This window comes from Sorex fumeus, unplaced genomic scaffold (assembly GCF_029834395.1).
Source record: "Sorex fumeus unplaced genomic scaffold, SorFum_2.1 ptg000141l, whole genome shotgun sequence".
NCBI lineage: Eukaryota > Metazoa > Chordata > Mammalia > Eulipotyphla > Soricidae > Sorex > Sorex fumeus.
Window position 1 is genome coordinate 957,894 of NW_026606198.1, and position 19,052 is coordinate 976,945.

The following is a 19,052-nucleotide window of genomic DNA, read 5'->3' on the forward strand; positions in this document are numbered from 1 at the left end:
AGGATCTGCTTCTGTTGTCTCCTGAAGACAGGGGTAACTAGAAAGTCTCCCTCACCCAGACCCCAGATGTGGTACATCTACACAATGGAGTACTATGTAGCTGTTAGAAAAAAAGAAGTCATGAAATTTACATACAAGTGGTACTACATGGAAAATATCATGCTAAGCGAAATGAGCCAGAAAGAGAGGGATAGACATAGAAAGATTGCATTCATTTGGGTAAAATAAAGTAACAAAATAAGAGACTAACACCCAAGAACAGCTGTGATAAATTCCAGGAGGTTCACTCCATGGCTTCGAGGCCAGTTGCACACTCTAGGGGTAAAGGCAGCTCAGATGGAGAAGGGAGCACCAAATAAAGAGTGCTGGGAAGATCCACCGAGGACGGGAGATGCATGCTGAAAGTAGTCTATGGACCGAACATGATTGCCACCCAATGCCTCTTCTGCAAACCACAGCACCCAAAAGGAGAGAACAAAAGGGAGTGCCCTGCCACAGAGGCAGGGTGGGATGGGGGATGAGGGGGGGTGGGAGGGATACTGGGATTGGTGGGGGTGGAGAATGGGCACTGGTGGTGGGATGGGTACTCGATCATTGTATAGCTGAACCCAAGCACAAAAACTTGTAAGTCTACAACTGCATCTCATGGTGTTTCACAAATTAAAAAAAAAAAAAAGGAGCGACAAAATGAACAGAAACTTTCTCAAAGAAGAAATCCGAATGGCTAAAAGGCACATGAGAAAATGCTCTACATCATTAATCATCAGAGAGATGCAGATCAAAACAACAATGAGGTATCATTTCACACCACAGAGACTGGCCCACATCCAAAAGAACAAAAGCAACCAGTGCTGGCGTGGATGTGGCGAGAAAGGCACCCTCCTTCACTGCTGGTGGGAATGCCGACTGCTTCAGCCCTTTTGGAAAACGGTATGGACGATTCTCCAAAATGAGAAATTTAGCTCCCATTTGACCCAGCAATACCACTCCTGGGAATATATCTCAGAGAGGCAAAAAAGTATAGTGGAAGTGACATCTGCACTTGTTTGTTCATTGCAGCACTCTTTACAATAGCCAGAATCTAAAAAAACCTGAGTGCCCGAGAACAGATGACTGGTTAAAGAAACTACATCTACACAATGGAGAACTATTTAGCTGTTAGAAAAGATGAAGTGATGAAATTTACTACAAGTGGTACTACATGAAAAGTATCATGCAAAGCGAAATAGTCAGAAAGAAAGGAACAGACATAGAAAGACTGCATTCATCTGGGGAACATAAAGTAACAAAATAGGAGACTAACACCCAAGAATAGCCAAGATAAGTACCAGGAGGTTTACTCCATGGCTTGGAGGCCAGCCACACATGCATGGGAAAAAGCAGCTCAGATAGAGAAGGGAGCACCAAATAAAGGGTACTGAGAGGATCCTCCCAGAATGGGAGAAACATGCTGAAAGTAGACTATAGACCGAACACGATTGCCACTCAATGCCTCTTTTGCAAACCACAGCACCCAAAAGGAGAGAGAGAACAAAAGGGAATGCCCTGCCACAGTGGTAGAGTGGGATGGGGGGATGGGGGTGGGAGGGATACTGGGACTGGCGGTGGTGGAGAATGGGCACTGCTTGAGAGGTGGGTATTCGATCACTGTATAACTGAAACCCAAGCACAAATATTTGTAAGTCTACAACTCTACCTCATGGTGTTTCACTAATAAAAATTTAAAAATAAATAAATAAAGTTAAAAAAAAAGACCAGCACTGTCCACGTCACAATATGGGGAAATGAAAGATGAAATAAGCAAGTACAGCATCAACTCCCACCCCTCCACTCCCACCCCATCAGTAGAGCACATGGGGGAGAGGCCCACGCCACAGTCACAGCAAAGAGGACTGGGCTTTCAGAGTGAGTAGACATGGAACTATCATCTCAGGAATTTGTTACAAGGATTGGACCGACAACATAAACAAAATTGGTAAATCAAAAAATCCATTAGTGAGGCCCAAGAGAGAGAGAGACTAGATAAGGCACTTGCCTTATACAGAGCCAAGCCAGCTCCAATCCCTGGCATCCCATATCACCCTTGAGTGATCTCTGATCATATAGCTAGGAGTATACCATGTGACCCATAAGACCAAACACATACATAAAACAAAAACACATTATCACTGTCACATTTATATACACTAAATCTTCTAGAGAAGATCCTCAGAATTCAAAAACATTGCTAGAACGAAACAATGACTGCAAGAAGAATTCTACATGTAGTTTATCTCTTTTTCACACTAAGACAATTCAGAAACCAATCTTGCTTCCTAGTTGTTGCATGAGATATGTCTGTGTTCCCAGATAGACTGATTTCCAGGAGTCACCTCATCTCATTTCCTCTTAGGTCATCAATACCATGCACATACCTGGCGCTATCATATGGGGTCAAATTCTGATTCAAATAATCAACCCTCTCCCAACCTGATACTCAAAGCCAGTTAATGTGCTACGCAGGCTTCATCCTTAAACTGAAGGGCAGTATTTCTATTTCTAACTTTTCACCAACAAAAAGAAAAGCACTTTGAGGTCGCGAGAGAGTGCAGTGGGGAAAGCACTTGCCTTACCCACCGCTGACCCAGGATCACTCCCATATGGTCCCCTGTGCCCACCAGCAATGGTTCCTGAGCACAGATCCAGGAGTAACCCTTGGGCATTGTCAGGTGTGCCCCCTCCCCCCCCCAAAAAAAAAAGTAAAGCACTTTGGACCTGAAAGTCATGGCATGCAAGGCCTAAAGCTGCAGCCCTGGCCCAGCACCAGCCAGAGGCAAGTACTCTAAGTCACGGCTTCTACTGTCCCTGTGCGTGCTGGCCTTTGCCAAAGGCAGCGGTACAGATCCAACTCCCGGTCACCTAGGTTCCCACGTGACTAACACAAACAGGAAAAATAAAGTAGAACTCTCAGGCCTACCAGAAAAGAGAATGACAAGTTTCACCCTACTTCTTCTGGTAGCCTCAAGCTGTCAAGAGAGGCCTTAATGCACCTGGAACAGAGAGGGATCACTAAGAAAATGATGGTTGGAAGGATTGGTTGGGAACGGAGATGTGTGCTGAAAGTAGATAAAGGACCACAAGTGACGGCCTCTCGGTATCTATGTTGCAAACCATAATGCCCAAAAGTAGAGAGAGAGTATGGGGGAAATTGTCTGCCCTGGAGGCATGGGGAGGGTGGGAAAGGGGGGGTATACTGGAGACATTGGTGGTGGGGAATGTGCACTGGTGGAGGGATGGGTGTTTGGACACTGTATGATTGTTACTCAAACATGAAAGCTTGTAACTATCTCACGGTGATTCAATATAATAAAATTTAATAAAAAGGATTTATGTGCAGAGAATGAGCTACAACCACACACTTAAAGTTATGGAATTTTGAAAGCTACTCCTCTTAAGTCAAAAAACAAGGAAAGAACTCTCTTCAATTTCACCTAGAAGTGAAAGTTAATTTGATGGTCATATTCTATGTGATTCATTCTAAAAAACACTTAAAGCTTGTACACGAAAACACAGCCGAGTCCTCGATGCTAAGACTACAGTGACAGCCCAACAGCCCAGCCCTGCCTTACCGATAGAGGGAGAAAGATGGACACACAAAGTCACACACTGACTAACAGGGGGCACTGATGTGAGCATTTATATGCGCACACACAGAGACTGAAACCTGCCCTAAGAGCCAAGTCCAGAGAAGGCCCTAAGGATGCTTCCATTCCCTGAGTGGACAATGTGCCTAAGGCAGAAAATAAGACACCCTAACAAACGCGTTGCTCTTACGACTTCACGGGGAAGCCATCCTTCTGTGGAGAGTCAGCCATCAGAGCAAAACCACAAAGTCCTGTGCCACAAAGACAGCCAAAGAGGCCGCCAGACTTGTACTAGCAGAGGCTGCAGGATGAGACACGCCAGCTGGGACGTGTTCACAAGCCCATCAGGGCTCTGGAGGCCAGCCAGCTCCAAGGAGCCTGTGCCCACGTGAATTCCTCAGCACAGTTACTTAACAACTGGCTGCAGTCACAAAAGATTCTGCCCTCCCACCTGACAACAGCACAGTTACGGGACGAGGAGGTCCTGCCCTTTGGGAAGGAAGGACCTGAGAACCTGACCTCTGACCCATGCACACTGCAAAGGCTGGGAACCTGCAGGACGGGGCTGGCCACGGACAGGTAAACGTGGCCTCTCAGTGACCTGCCAGCTGTCTGCCAGGAACAGGAATGACACTTCAATAAGCAATAATTTCAAGTATTTTCGAGTTAACATAGCCATGGTCTAGGAGCTGAGCATGTGACCACTGTCAACATGTCTCCACGCAGAATATCTCCTGAGGAAAGACAGGCAAACTGGCATGGGAACAAGGATACTTCAAAAACCAAGGAGAGAAAAAAAGATGTGACAAGGTGCTCTGATGGCCCAGGACTGGGTGCCATCCCCAAAGCACTAGGGCAACTGAGAAGCACCAGCAGAAAACAAGCCCAGACCTCTGCATCCTGTCGCAACCAACGCTAACCCTCTAACCTCTAACCTCTGCTTCTTGCGGTCCTCTCCAGGGCAGCAGCACTGCCAGTTCCTGGATGAGGAGCACACCTGTGTCTGAACTTCACACAAGAAGGCCCTGATATGAAGCCCCCTAAGTTGTGGCAGTACATGCCCCCCCACACCACCGGATGTCCAGGACAGATGGAAATAAAGGCCTCCTTTTGGCAGTCTTGTCTTTCCAAAACCAGAAGCTCAGAGCTCCTCTGAGCAGGCAGGGTCCGGGACACAGCCAATGTCATGTCAGGAGTCCACATCTATCCCGTAAGTCATTTGCTAGAACCAACAGCCTGGGATTCTGAGCTGAACAACCCGAGGAACCCCAGAGGCAAGAGTTGTGCTGGCAGCAGCATCGAAGCTTGTCGTGCGGCCTCCAAACCTCTCCTCTGACACTCCACTCAGTTCTCCCTCCACTGTGAAAGGGTCCTTCTATGCATACCCAAACACATCGAGTGTCCTTTGTACAAGCGCTGTCCCCAGTCCTGTCACTCCATAGCTCAAGCTGTCGCCACTCATGTCACTCAGTGGCTGAAGCCTAAACTCAGTGGTAACTGGGTCTGGAATTACCTGCTTCAGGATCAGAGTGTGAAGACGGAACAAAAATGAAAAAAAGTTGCTGACAAATCAAAAGGACCAATCTGGAGAGAACGCATTTATTCAAGACAAGACCCTGAAAGAAGATGAATAGGGGAAAATGAGATTATTATGGTGGATCCTGGTTCAACCTGACTAAAGAGGAGGTCAAGACATGGACACAGAAGGGTCCACCACAGGAAGGTCAGGAGACAGGTGTGGGCAAGGCTAGCAGGATCTCAGCCTCCAGAACTGAGGAGAAATAGGTTTCTGGTATTTACGGCACCTGCCAATGGTATTTCATGATGCTGTCCTAGGAAACAAATAAGAGTTCAAAGTTTGACTTAGAGAAGGTGACTGAACTGAGCCTCTTCAGTCATCGTTCTGTGAATGGCAGCAGGAAAGCGATACCGTGTGATGAAAAATCAGCCCTCCTCAGTCATGGCCCACATCTTCCTCCTTCCAGCTGATAACATTAAGAAAATAAGTGTAGAGTGTATAAAAAATGAGTGGTACATACAGGAAGCAGAAATAAATAATACAATCCTAAAAATACTCTATTAGGAATGCAGAAAGGAGCCGAAGGGGGATGGTTTCAAGGTTAAGTATTTCCTGTGAAAAGACTAGAACTGTGTGACTGAATATTTTAGGGAAACAAAGAGGCCCCATGGCCAGAAGCGTTCCCTGCAACTCTACAGAGACCACGCGTGGGAAACCCAGTGCTCTCACAGCCTGTTCTCCTGCATGGCTGCTCCGCTTCCATGCAGACGGGCCTAGGATGACCACAGCCTTGTCTGTGGATCACCACAAGCTGCACTCACTTGCCCAGGAGGCCACAGCCAGGCACAACCTTCACGGGAGGCCCAGCTGGGCTCATTTGCTGGGAAGTGGCACTGGTCAGAATTCCTTCCTCAGTCCTGGAACTTGCAACTGTAACCAAGTGGAAGCAGGGCAGTGATTGGTGAAAATAATGCAGATGGCACATGAGGGCAGAGATGAAGATGGTGCCCTGGGCATGGTGCCTGCTCTCATCAGCCTCAAGCCCCATCTTACAAGGATGGTTACCAGCTCTGGAGAGGCTCTGGGAGGTACGCAGGGGCACAAGGCCTTCGAGGTGAGACCTAGCGGTGTGTTGACCAGGCCTGCAGTGCAGCCTCAGCCACAGCCCTCCCCCAGCTAAGGCAGCAGGTGGCCTGACCGGGCAGCATTACCATGAGCAAGGAGAAAAGACACTGGGCACAGACTAGAGCAACAGAACAGCCGGGAGAGGGTTTGCCTTGCACCTGGCCGACCCAAAGCAGATCCCAGGCAATCCTCTGAGCACTGCCAGGAGTGATTTTGGAAGGCAGAGCCAGAAGAAACCCCTGATCATCCCCAAGTGTAGCCCCAAAACAAACAAAACAAAGAGATCCAGGACTCTCTGCCTCTCCCCTGAGGATACTGACCATAGCCAAGAGTGCTGGGCATATGCGCCAAGAAAGAGGGAGCAGGCAGCAAGAAGGGCCTGGATGGGAGTCTTTTTGGGCCCAGCAGATGAGACCTCGGGAAAGTCTAGAGGGCAGGGCAGGTGGGGAGACAAACTGGGAGACCACTGGGGGCAAAGCACCAAGGGCACCTGTGCTCGGAGTCCTGGACCCTCACAGACCTTCTCTCCTGGTGAGCACAGACCACTCCAGAAGCCGGCACACTCAGGGACCAGGGTCTTCTAGAGTCTTGGACCAGAGTCTCCCATCAACTCTCCAGATGTCTATTGCCTGAGTTCTCACCTTCCAGGACCTCGATAAACCACCCAGAATCTTCCTGTTCCTGCCAGGCTGCTTCCAACTCACCTCAAGTAGCAAGGACACACTGGGATGGGTCTCTGGTACTCTGGGATTGGTGTGGCCACTTCCAGCCTCTTCCTCTCTACTTCCTAAACCTCCCACCTTCCAGCGACTCAAGACTCCCAGGCCATCCTTCTGGGCACTTTGCTCATTTTTCTGCTCTCCCCCCTCTGTGAGTCTGCAGAGCCTTCCAGCCTGTTCAGGACCACCTGGGGGATCCAGCACTGTTCTAGAGGTTCCACAGAGCACCAAAGAGCCACTGAGCCCTGCCACTGAGCACCCCAGTCTTGCACCGGCCTCTCCTATCTGATCACATGCACCCCCTGGAAGTCTGCCCCAAATATTTGGCACACAATGCCTCAGAATGCTGGACATGGGGACGTTTACTAAGACTGGACCAATCACTGCCCTTCAGGCCTCCTGCACAGAGAAGCCCAGCCAACCCAATGAAAGGTCACAGAGAGGGTCTACGTAGGAGCCAAAGACAACCATGAGCCACCAACACATGGTGACAGGCATATTTCATGTAGCCAAGAGTGCCCTGGGGGAAGATGCTTTCATCCAGAGAGACAAACACAGGAGCCTGTGCCTTCCCAACCCAGAGGGATGTGGCTCCAGCAAGCATGCCACCTGCCAACAGGCTGCTCCAGCCCCAGCACGCAGAGAGGCCAAGTTCAAGCTCGCCTGAACACCACTTCCACCCACTCAAACTTCTCTCAGCTGCCCCGCCCCATTCCTGACCATCTCCTGTTTAACCAGGGTCAAACCACCACTTTCCCCCATGGCCTCTCCAGCTGCCCCTACCTGCACACCTAGTTAAAAACATTCCAGCTGTCCGGGGCTGGAGCAATAGCACAGCAGGTAGGCTGTTTGCCTCGCATGCGGCAGACCCAGGTTCAATTCCCAGCATCCCATATGATCCCCCGAGCATCGCCAGGAGTACTTTCTGAGTGCAGAGCCAGGAGTAACCCCTGTGCATTGCTGGGTGTGACCCAAAAAGAAAAGAGAGAGAGAAAGAGAGAGAGAGAGAGAAGAAAAAAAAAAGAAAAGCATTCCAGCTGACTGACACTCAGGCCTCCTCCTCTGACCCACACTCAGCCCTCAACCGCCACAGGGCGAGGCTGTGCTGGAGCTGGGGCCCAGGGGAAGGGGGCAGGGGTTCCAGAGGAGGGGCCTGCCCCAGGTCAAGCTAGTGTAGGCCCATCACAGCTGTGGCTTCCACCACTGCCAGTCTGTTCAACCCAATGAACTCCAAGCTCCGTGGGTGCTTTAGTGCGGGGACCCCAACCCAGGGCTCAGCCGCCAGAGCATCTGCTCAGAGCTGGAGTCCAGCCATGGGCTGCTGAGTGCATCTGACATCCCGGCAGTGCGGGTATGGGAGAAACCAGAGATTCTGCCAAAATGGAAGCTTTACTCCTTCCTCCCTTCCTTCCTCATCTAGGACCCAGCACAGACATTCAGAAAGCTGCAAACATGAACAGGGCTGAAAGATATCTACACCGATAGGGTGAAGACGGGTGAGGGAGGGAGGAGAGTGAAAAACGGAAAAAGAGAAGCCACTGGGGCTCTGGCCAGCCACCTCACTCAGGAAAGGCCCTGTGGTCACTACCAGAAGGGCAGACAGGTGAGGAGCCACAGCCAGCATGGGTTTTTCAATCCATCCTCATTAGTTTTTCAATCCCTCCCCAAGGGTCATCGCAAAGGACTAGCCATAACTACTCACCTCCGTCTGCGAGTGGGGAACCCATGCCGGAGATGCTGAACCCTCCCTGTCTCCCACACCCGAGACAATGCCCTGGGAAGCAGAGGGTCCAGTGCCTTCCCACCAGTCTAGGGCCTTTGAGCCCTGCTTTCCTGTTCTCCACTCGGGAAGTGGATCCCAGTGCCAGCGCGTGAGGTTGGTGTGCGGGATCAAGCCCTCTAAGCCGGGCTGCTGTCAGCCCACAGTGCTCACCAAGAGCACAGCCAGGGCCTCACTCAGGAGCTCCTGGGGAGACTAGTTCACAAGTGACTCAGCAGAGAGTCAAGAAGGAAAACACGGAAGCCTCCAGGCCCTTCTTCCTGGGAGGCAGCACATTCCAAGGGCCTGGGAAACGTGTTAGCCACCTACACCTCAGCTACCTACAGGGGATGAAAACAACCTTCCCACTGAGAACTTGCTGCAAATGTGGAAGAGGCTGATGTCTGCCAAGGGCTACTTTTGTATTCTTCCCTCTGTGCTTGGCAGACCCTAACACGGCAAGGTCCAGGCAGTTTCAGTGCTGGTCATACTGCTGTCTCCTCTGTGCCCATTGTGGAGACGTGCAGACTCTGCTCCCTGCCCCCAGAGTGCACAGGGGCACAGACCCCTGCAGGTAAAAGTGTCCCTGGAAGGCTAGGTGTCAGAGCCGCAATCTCCATGCTCCAGGAAACTCCCAGGTTCTGTGTGGGTTCAGGATGTGGCAGGTTCACTAGCAACTAAGAAAGATGGTGAAAACCCTAAACTCAGGAGAAATAAATGTAAATCCTCAAAACTGCTGGAAGAACCATCCATAACACTGAGCCAGGTTTCAAAACATTGTCCCTTCTTGTTACACGCAGGGTGCCACTGAGGCCGAGGCTCTCAGAAGCACACAGAAACCACAGCAACGCTTCGAGGTGTTGCTTATTTGAGACCGGTCTTTCTAAAATTATTTTAGGTTTTGCCGCAGGTGCAATTTGGATATTCATCCAGGTGTTATTTTAGCGTTTACCTGACTTGAAGGTAGGTAAGAGGTGAAAAATGTAACAGTGAAGAACCAATACACCCAAGAACCGGAATCACCTGCAGAAATTACTGTTTGGGGCACTAACCAAGCTGCAAGAGACCATCCGCGCTTCACACTTTAGTGCCTAATGATAAGCAGGTGTTTACAGCTAGAACTACATCCTGGAAGCCTGTGCTACTGTGAAGATTTACACCACGGTCAGAGAAGAGAAGCCTCAGAGGCACAGAGGCTGAGCTGGGACAATTTTGAGGGTATGGAAAGTAAGTGGCTATGACAATTTGTTCTTTGTTCTATCCCTTTTACTAAAATAACTTTGCTCAGGAAATCACCAATCACGTGAAGGCAAAAGCTGCTTTTGTATTCTTCCCTCTGGCTTTGTCTCTTGGAGTGCAATATTATTTTAAGAGGACACTGCATTTTCCTTTTGTGACCTGGCATTTCTGGGGCACAGAGACAAACACTCACCATGATGTCTCCTTTCAGGAGCTGGGCCGGTTCTATGGCGATGAAGATCCTGTTTTGGTGTTCTGGGCCAATAGTGCTTTCGGATAAACAAGAAGGGACATCATTATACAATTTCACCTTACATTCAGAAAAAACAGATTCAGAAAAATAATCTGACACCGAAAACTCAGAAATCCCACAAACTATCCCACAGGCTCATGAACCAGCGGCTAAGGTGGAAAGTATAGAAATGAGGCAAAACGGTACAAAAAGGTCAGCGGGTCAGGCCAGGTCCTGGAGCCACATCGGATGAGAGAGCGGCTTGGGCAGCACAGAGGCAGGCTGTGGCACCGGATGCCAGCAGCCAATAAAGCACAGCATGCATGCCACGGTCCAGGGGTGCTGGGCCACCGCAAAGTCCAGAACACGACGTTGGCTCATCTGGGCTGGACGCAAACCTTTTTAAAAACCTGTACCTATTTTGAATGATGTCATAAAACTCTACCTAAACCCCAAAGGCCAGAAATTAATACAAATCCTGAAGTTGTGTGCCTGCAATGCAAAACTCAGGAGAACCTGAGTCTGCAGCAACGGTCCAGTGGAGAGGTGCTCGCCTTGTACAGGACTGACCTCAGTTTGATCCCCAGCACCCCGTATGTTCTCCTGAGACTGCCAGGATGATCCCTGGGTGCAGAGCCAGGAATAAGCCCTGAGCACAGCAAGATGTGGCCCAAGAAAACTAAATACATAAAATAAAGTAGAGAGAAAAGAAAACTAAAACAATCTCATCACAGAGCTGGAGAGACAGTGGAGCAGGTGACGATCTGAGTTTGATCCACCACAGATCCATCACCAGCAGTGATTCCTGAGCACAAGAGCAGGAGTCAGCCAAGTACGACTGGGTATGGCACCAAAACTGAACCGAAACAAAAAAACCTGTCATCATACTTTGCCCAAATCTGACACAGCCCCTGTCCCCTCCAGGGGCCAGCACTCATGCCTGACAGAACCTGCCTCAGCCCTGCTTCCCATTCCCAACCCCCCGCCCCACCAAGCCCCAGGAAAGCAGACTTACTAGATGCCCGACGTGTACACAGGACGCATGGCTTGGTAGAGCTTCAGGAAGGGCCGGCACACTGCAAGACAGCAGAGCATGAAGATGTGACATGCAGAGAGGAAAGGGCCTCAAGACAGATGCCTGCGGCAGCCTTGAGGGGGTGGAGGCAGGCTCCTGGGGAGGGCTGTGTAACTCCTCGCTGACCCCTCACTGTGCAGGCAGACCCACCACCTACAACGGCTCTGTCCAGTGGCCAGGCTGGGGAGGAAGGGAGGCCACAAGCCACGCCCTGTGGAAGACTCACCTCCACCCGTGTCAAAGTTGGGGGTGCCGTGGAGGACGGCGAAGTGCAGGAACAGGGGTGAGGCGTTCATTTTCACCACTCCTGACAGGAGCCCGCTGAGAAACTGAACGTATCTGCAAGAGACAACCCACTCAGAGCTCCATGGGGCTCTCTGCCGCGAGGCTGAGGACATGCGTCTTGGCACCCGTGACTCCCAGAGGCACGCAAGACCCCCAGCAGATCTGCACTTCACACCCCAACCCATGTGTACAGGAATGAATAAATGAACCAATGAGTGAATGAATGAATGAATATCAAGACACCCCTAAGACCATCCCAATAGTCTGTCAAAGAAGAGCTGACTCAACAAAGCTGCGGATTAAAAGCAGTTTTTCCAACAGCATCACGATTTTTCCCACAGATATCTTTTCTTTCTTTGCAGGAAACACTCTCCCTGGGGATGATGTTTTCCATGCTCCATCGCAACTAGCAAATAAATTTTAAATATCAAGCTTTCGAATGTCAGGGAACTAACACAAAACCAGATGCCATTTCTGTACCTAATCCACAGGATGCAGCCATTCACCAAGGCAGAATTTTTACATCCGTAGTTTCTCTAAAACTCCCTGTTCATAAAAATTTTTTACTTGGCATAAGCTTAAATCTCCCCCAAACCCTTAATATTCAAAGTTCCATGTGAAAACGTGACTTTGGTAAGTCAAAGGACTATCCTAAAGGCACATCTCGCCCTATAACTCTTAAGTTTCCCCTCCAAGATACATATGGAATCAGGTGCTGCCCTGTCCCGCAGCAGGGGCCCCTACTGGAAAGACAAGGCTTGCCAAAGAGCCTTCTGTGCTCCCTGCCCTGGCCTGGACAGCACGATGACAGACCACAGCAGTGGCGCACTGCTGGAGGGATGTGAGGGACAGTAAGGAGCTCTCTGTGGAAAACGCCTATGGACGCCATCAAAGGCTACGCCAGAGCAACATCACTGGTCATGGCTGGAAGGCTCCCTGAGTGAGAAAAAAGTCCTGATCCTCATGTCTACTAGGCAGGCCTGGGCAAAAGGACATTCAGGATGGAGCACCCCAGCAGGGCACAGGAAACCTGTTTATACTCCTGAAACAGCCCAGGCACCAGAAGAGAATCTGGACAGCTCCCAAGGCTGCCTCGTGGCCCCACGTTCAAGGGGTTCATCACAAACTCGGATCCCAATTAAATATCGTGTCAAAACTTACAGAAATATCAAAAAGCAAAGAATGTATAACGTTGGGGGGGATTTTGAGATGTTTAGATCTGAGAAACACCCTGACCTTCATGAAATTAACTGAAGCGGCATGTCCAGATGGTCTCTCTCAGCCCCATGAGCACTGGGAGAGCTCCCACCTGGCTCTCTGAGCTCCTGGCAGTACCAGAGAAAGCCAGTACCTTTCCCACACTAACCTCAGTGATGAGACCCACAATCTGTGCTGTTGTCTCAATGCTTGGGGCATGGAGAAAAAGTAGCAGAGCAAAGGAGGTCTATCATAAGATAGTGTTATTCATAACTTCTATAATGCTGATGACAAACTATGGCTACAAAAATATTTTTTTTTCTCATTGCTTATCAAAGTTAAAGTCACGGAACCTCTACAACACTGTCATGAGTTATAATCCAGGGCTTGTTTGGGGCAAAGAACTCGTGTCTGTCCCCTGCCACAGTTCCATCTGCTAGAAAGAAGCCATTGTTGAAGGTGCGACCATAGATCAACTGTGCTGTGGCTTTAAGAGTGAGACATAGTGGAGCCACAGAGATAGCATAGTGGATAGGGCCTTTGCCTTGCCCACGGCCGACCCGGGTTCATTCCCTGAACACAGAGCCAGGAGTAAGCCCTGAGCACTGCTGAGTGTAGCCCAAAAACAAACAAAAAAGAAGTGCATGAGAACCCTCCTTCCTGCTCTGCCTCCTCCTGGTAAATCCAGAACTGACTCTGTGCAGGAACAGAGGGAGGGTCATTGCTCAGCTCTGATCTCAGGGACTATGGGCACCAAGCTAATGAAGTCCCTCTTACTGTGAGGTAGAGTCTGAATAACTTCTGAATCTTAGCTCTAAATCAGTCCCCAGGGATCCTGGGGCATTTTGGACACAGACTGTCACAGCACTGTGTGTGGCCCCAAATACGAGCTCACGCAGAGTCCTTCAGTCCAAGGTTGGTTAAGATGTGAGAACTGTGGATCATGAAAGGTTACAGAGAGGACTTCAGTTCTCTTTTTCAATTTTTAGATTCTACTAAGAATCTGTAGCAATTAATAATAATCACTGTCACTGTCCTCCTGTTATTCATCGATTTGCTCGAGAGGGTCCAGTAACATCTCCATTGTGACAATTGTTACTGTGTTTAGCATATCAAATACGTCACGGGGAGCTTGCCAGGCATAACAACAAAGTTGTACAGCATGGAGGGCACTGGCCTTGCACACAGCCACCCTGGGTTCAATCCCCAGCATCCCATATGGGCCCCTGAGCACCACCAGGAGTGATCCCTGACTGAAGAGCCAGGAGTAGCCCCAGACCAAAGTCAAGTGTGGATCCCAAATAAATAAATTTCTAAAAATTAAATTAAATTCAAACAAAAAAGCAATATAGGTATTTTCATATTATGTGCTGAGCAATTTAAATGTAAACATCCTAGTTTATGTTCATCTTCTGCAGGGACTTGTCAGAATGTCACACTCTGGAAACTGTTCAGAGAAATGACAATAATTCATAACAGAACAAGAGGCTGTTCAACTGTAATACAAATAAAATGCTGGGTTTTTTCCACATGACTCCCATGCCGATGAGGTCTGCTGCTCCCAGAGGGGCATGGCCAGGCTCAGATACACAGTCCTACATCAACACATTCCATCTCAAGGCAAACAAACCTGAACACTGGAAACACCCTGGACAGAAGGAAGAAACATGGCTGGTTCTTGAAATCTCTTAGTCAGGAGACCCGGTTCCCAACTAAACACACCCTTAACCCACCTTCTAGATTCAAAAGCAGGAATCTGCTGGTCAAAACCCCCTGGCACTGGAGAAACTGCTAGATCCAGGCAGAGCTACTGGTCTCCACAATGGAAAACTACCTTGGGAATTGCCTTGGCTCATCTTGTGCAAATTCCTGCTGCTTGTTTAGAGTAAGCACAATAAGTGGTGCGCATGGGTACATAGGTCACCAACTACAGGGAAGGAGGATGCTAGGGACATTCTCACTGCCATTCCCTGAACTTTTCACAAACTCTTCCCCACATAGTGGGTGTAGAGAAAGCTAGAGGAGGAGATCTGTGCCCCCACATCCTTTCACAGTATCTTCATGGGCTATTGCATGCAGAAGGGAAAGGGGTGTGGAAGGGATGGAAGTTAGAGTGAATGCAAGACTTCCAGGTCCAAGTGCTGCAAGGTGGTGTGCAGCAGATGGTCCCCCAGGAACCTGTGTGTCTAACAAGCATTTCAGAGGGATGGAGAGACAGTTCAAAAGTCCGAGGAGCATGGGTGACATGCAGGAGGCCTTGGGTTTCATTCCTGCCACCAAATGGCTCCCCAAACACTAAAATAGGAATAACCCCTAAGTATCACTGGGTATGCCCACCCCCTAATACACACACACACACACACACACACACACACACACACACACACACTTTACAGGAAAAGGACCATGTTTGAATTTCCTGTTGCCAGTGGTCTATGGCAGAGACCACCTTGCCCACTGAACTGTTAGCCTGCAGTTCAGCCAGGCCCAGTGCACTGACCATGTCTCCCGTCACCAGTCCAGTCAGGCCCAGCTCACTGACCCTATCAAGCAGAAACCAGCTTGATAAGTCAGGAAAACGACAGAAGCCCAACAGCTCAGCCCAGGAGGGAGTTCTGGGTCCCCCATTTAGATCACACAGGGTGAAGCTTTCAGCACTCAAAGGAGATATCTTTGCACACCAACAAGTCGCATACCCTGTTTTCCACTGCCCAGCAGAGAGAACTCTCCTTTGCCTACATTTTCATTTATTATACTGTTATTGAGGTAATACTGGCTTAAAGAACTATGCCTGACAGGCACAGGCTGACTCCCCTTCAGATACACCAGGATTCCCGACCCCCCTTCAGTCCTTCCCCTCCCCACTCCCATCTTCCTTGTCCCTGTGTTTGAAATCGCCTCAGACTCTATTCACACTGGCTCAGACAGACACATACCGTTTCTGGGAAGGCTGCATCAGCATTGAAACTTTATCATCATAGAACTTCTTCATTGCAAATCTGTCCAGAGCCTGGTCAGCACTGGGGAGATGGGAAATGGGGGGAAGAGAGAGAAAGAGAGAGAGAATGTTAGTTCTGCAGAATGCCTCCAGTCCTGTGCCAGTTCTGAGTGAGCAGCGCCCATGAGCTTGACTCTGCCCACATGTTGTGACACAGACTTCAGCCCCTGGGCCTCACTGACCCACTCAGGAATAAGTTCAATCCACTGTGCAAGCATCATATGCCAGGTCAAGCACCCCCAGGAGTTCATCTCAGGCATGGCACTCAGGAATACCCCTCAAACACCTAAGAGAACTGGCCACTTGTGTCTTCCCAAAGGTGGACTCAGGTGGTGGCGCATGGTGACATATGGGAACCCAAGCACCAGGCCCCGAGTATATGAGCAATGTCATCACGGACAGTCCACAAGGCAAGTCTGGAAGCTCAGCAGAGAACATGACCACCCATAGAGAAGCAGACACAGGCCAGAGAGCTGGCTGCTTTGTCTCTAAGTGACCACCACAAGCAGCCCTGCTTTCCCAGAGTCCATGGGACACTAATCAGCTCTGCACTGCCCTCCAGTGTTCTCAAAAGAATCTTCAGAATGCCCACACCAGATTTTTCTGACCGGGCTCTTGGCCAAAAGTCTAGGGGTTGGCAAGACTTACCTAAGCCCCAGATTCCCCTAAAATTAGGAATGGGGATGGACCCCTCCAGAAAAGGAAAAGTGCCACTCTACACCTTTTATTATTTTTTTTTACAAAGTTGTTCATGATTGGGTTTCAGTCATACAGTATTTCAACACCCATCCCTCCACCAGTATCTATTTCTCAGCACCAGTCTACACCCTTTCAGAGGGATAATTTGCCACTCGTATCTGTCTAAACAAGGGGCATGGTGGCAAAGAGAGAGCTGGAGCATCACTCAACAGGCAGCAAGCTAAGTTGTATGATTCCGTGCTGAGAACTAGGCCAGTACGTTGCTTCCTGGGGTAGCACTGAAGGAGATGGGGAGGAAATGACTCAAAAAGCCTGAGAGCGTCACCACTTGGCTTGAGAGAAGAGAATCGAAAGGAGCAACCAAACTTCTTAATCAATGCTGGAAGCCAAGATACGGAACACAACAGACACTGAAATCATAATATTCACGTTCGTAACTAAAAACATTGCACAGAACTCACTCTTTCTTGCAGCCACAGTAACCATGGTGGAGAAATATCTGAAAAGCATGTGATTCTGAGAGTCGAACTGCCAAGGACCCACTTTATGGAAAGTACTTCTTACTCTTCAGAACTGGCAGCACTGCTCTAAGGGACTGCCCTACACTGCTACCCTGAATCACACAGATCCCCCAGAGGGAGTCTGTCATTCCCCATCCCACATGGGGACCCCAAGACTGAGAAGGGGGCACAGAACTGCCAGATAAGAGCAACTGAGACCTGTACTGATCATTCAGCCAATGAGAGGCCTGGAGAAGTGCCCAAATGAACAAGGCCCTCACCCTCCACCCCACCCAATGCCAGGGCCTTCCAGACCATGCAGAACAAAGCTACACTGTCACCTGCAGAATGGAAACCACTCTCCCCTCAGACTCCCCAGGCAAACACGCTGCCTCAACAAACGTCTTTCACTCAACTGAGGAGCCTGATGTGACCAGGAGTATGATCTGTCTGGCACATACACAGATGCTTATTATCACTAAGCAGGGATCTGATTTTTACTGGGGGTTCAGTTTCCTCCCTGGCATGCAAAAGAACCCCAATTTGTTTCCAGAGAAAACATTGGAAAAGTCAGATTTCACTCCTTAATGGTAGAAAGGAGAGGATTTGTCAGCTAATATGAATACGCTTGTATTTCCTCAGAATGGAGCGTTTCATGCTTCACAAAGTGGCCATTGAAACGAGAGGGCTCATGCAAATTAAGGCACATAAAGAATGATATTTTTAAGAGGATTCGGCATGAGTGGAGGTATGTGCTGCGAAGTCTAAGGAGGCACAGCCTTTATTGCCTGCTTTGCCGGGGGGCTGGCTTGCGGCTGCGTTTCTTGATGGTCTCCTGGCACCTGCCCTTGCAGGCCCATAGGCACGCTGCCGGCTGGGGGTCCAACACCCCCATGGTGGTACCTTACAACCCGTGCCTCCTCTTCCACCTCCTGAGAACCAGGCCAGACCTTACTTCCAGCTCAACAGAGAGTGGCCTGACTTCTGGGCATTTTGGTTTCCTCATCTGTAAAGTGAGAGCCAGGACACCAGACCCAGGTTATGTGGTAGGACTGCGGGAAGAAATGAACGGAAGCATGGTCTTCTCGAAGGCCCAAAGCGGGCAGAGTCTGCAGCCATTCCTGTTCACAGGGTATGACCTGATGAGGGATGCAGTGTAGTTCCTGCCTTTAAGAAAGGTGCCATTCATCCCTATTGTTTTTGTTGGTATCAACACTCACTGTTTGCATGCCTCCCTAGGAGTCTTTAGCATAAATCAAATATATTGGCACAACCAGGAAAATGTCTTTCTCAATAGGATGAAGCCTTGGTTGAAAATGGGATCCAGGCACTGAGGACATGGGGCTGCCGAGTCCCACCTCCAGGAGTTCCACCAGGCCTAGAGCTTCCCAGGGCCCAGTGCAGGCAGTGCCTCTGTCCTACCTGGCCGAGACGTTGGTGAAATGCATATAGGACGATATGACCACTCCAATGCGTCCCTTTCCACCCTGCAGGAGACAAAAGAGGAAGCAATTTCTCAGGAATGTTCCAACAGAGATGCAATCAGAACAGGAAGTGCTCAGTTACTGGGGGTGTAACACAGAATCTGCTCTAGAGGAAAACCAGCACTACCGTGCCAGAGCAAATGCCCACAGCAGGAGCAGAGCGACCCAGGGAGACTGCCGATGCCCCCAGGAAAGGTCTGCGCAGAGATGAGGATGGTTCAACTCACAGTTCACCAGTGAGGCCAGAAATTAACGTAATTGGCCTAGTAACCTAGATGAGACTTGCATGACCCTTAGAGGGTTAATGGCTCGGGGAGTTTGCCCAGAGCAGAGAAAGGCCGAATACAAGGAAACCGCATCCAGAAGGCTGAGAGCAGTGCGGCCCATTGATCAAGGTGTCAAACACACAGCCCAGACAGAGCAGCCCCACTGGGATCGCAGGCAAACACCTTCAGCAAAAAAGAGCTGCTTGGAGGCATTAGCTAAACCACAGGCTGCCTCCACCCAGGACCAGGAACTAGTGCTGTCTAGAACATTCTGCTACAGTTCCTAATAGCAGGCAGTAAACCACAGCCCATGAGACACTTTTGCTCAACAC

General features: G+C 49.6%; 1 protein-coding gene across 1 annotated transcript in view; it reads right to left on the reverse strand.

Moving 5' to 3' along the window:
- Positions 1-19,052, reverse strand: part of LOC130015911 (tensin-3-like) — a 264,718-nt gene that overhangs the window by 111,222 nt on the left and 134,444 nt on the right. Inside the window, exons 8-12 of the mRNA XM_056106653.1 lie at positions 18,393-18,457; positions 15,710-15,793; positions 11,518-11,630; positions 11,232-11,292; positions 10,178-10,253 (exon numbers count right to left, since the gene is read on the reverse strand). Coding sequence (XP_055962628.1) covers positions 10,178-10,253; positions 11,232-11,292; positions 11,518-11,630; positions 15,710-15,793; positions 18,393-18,457 — 399 coding nt within the window. The remainder of the gene's footprint in view (positions 1-10,177; positions 10,254-11,231; positions 11,293-11,517; positions 11,631-15,709; positions 15,794-18,392; positions 18,458-19,052) is intronic.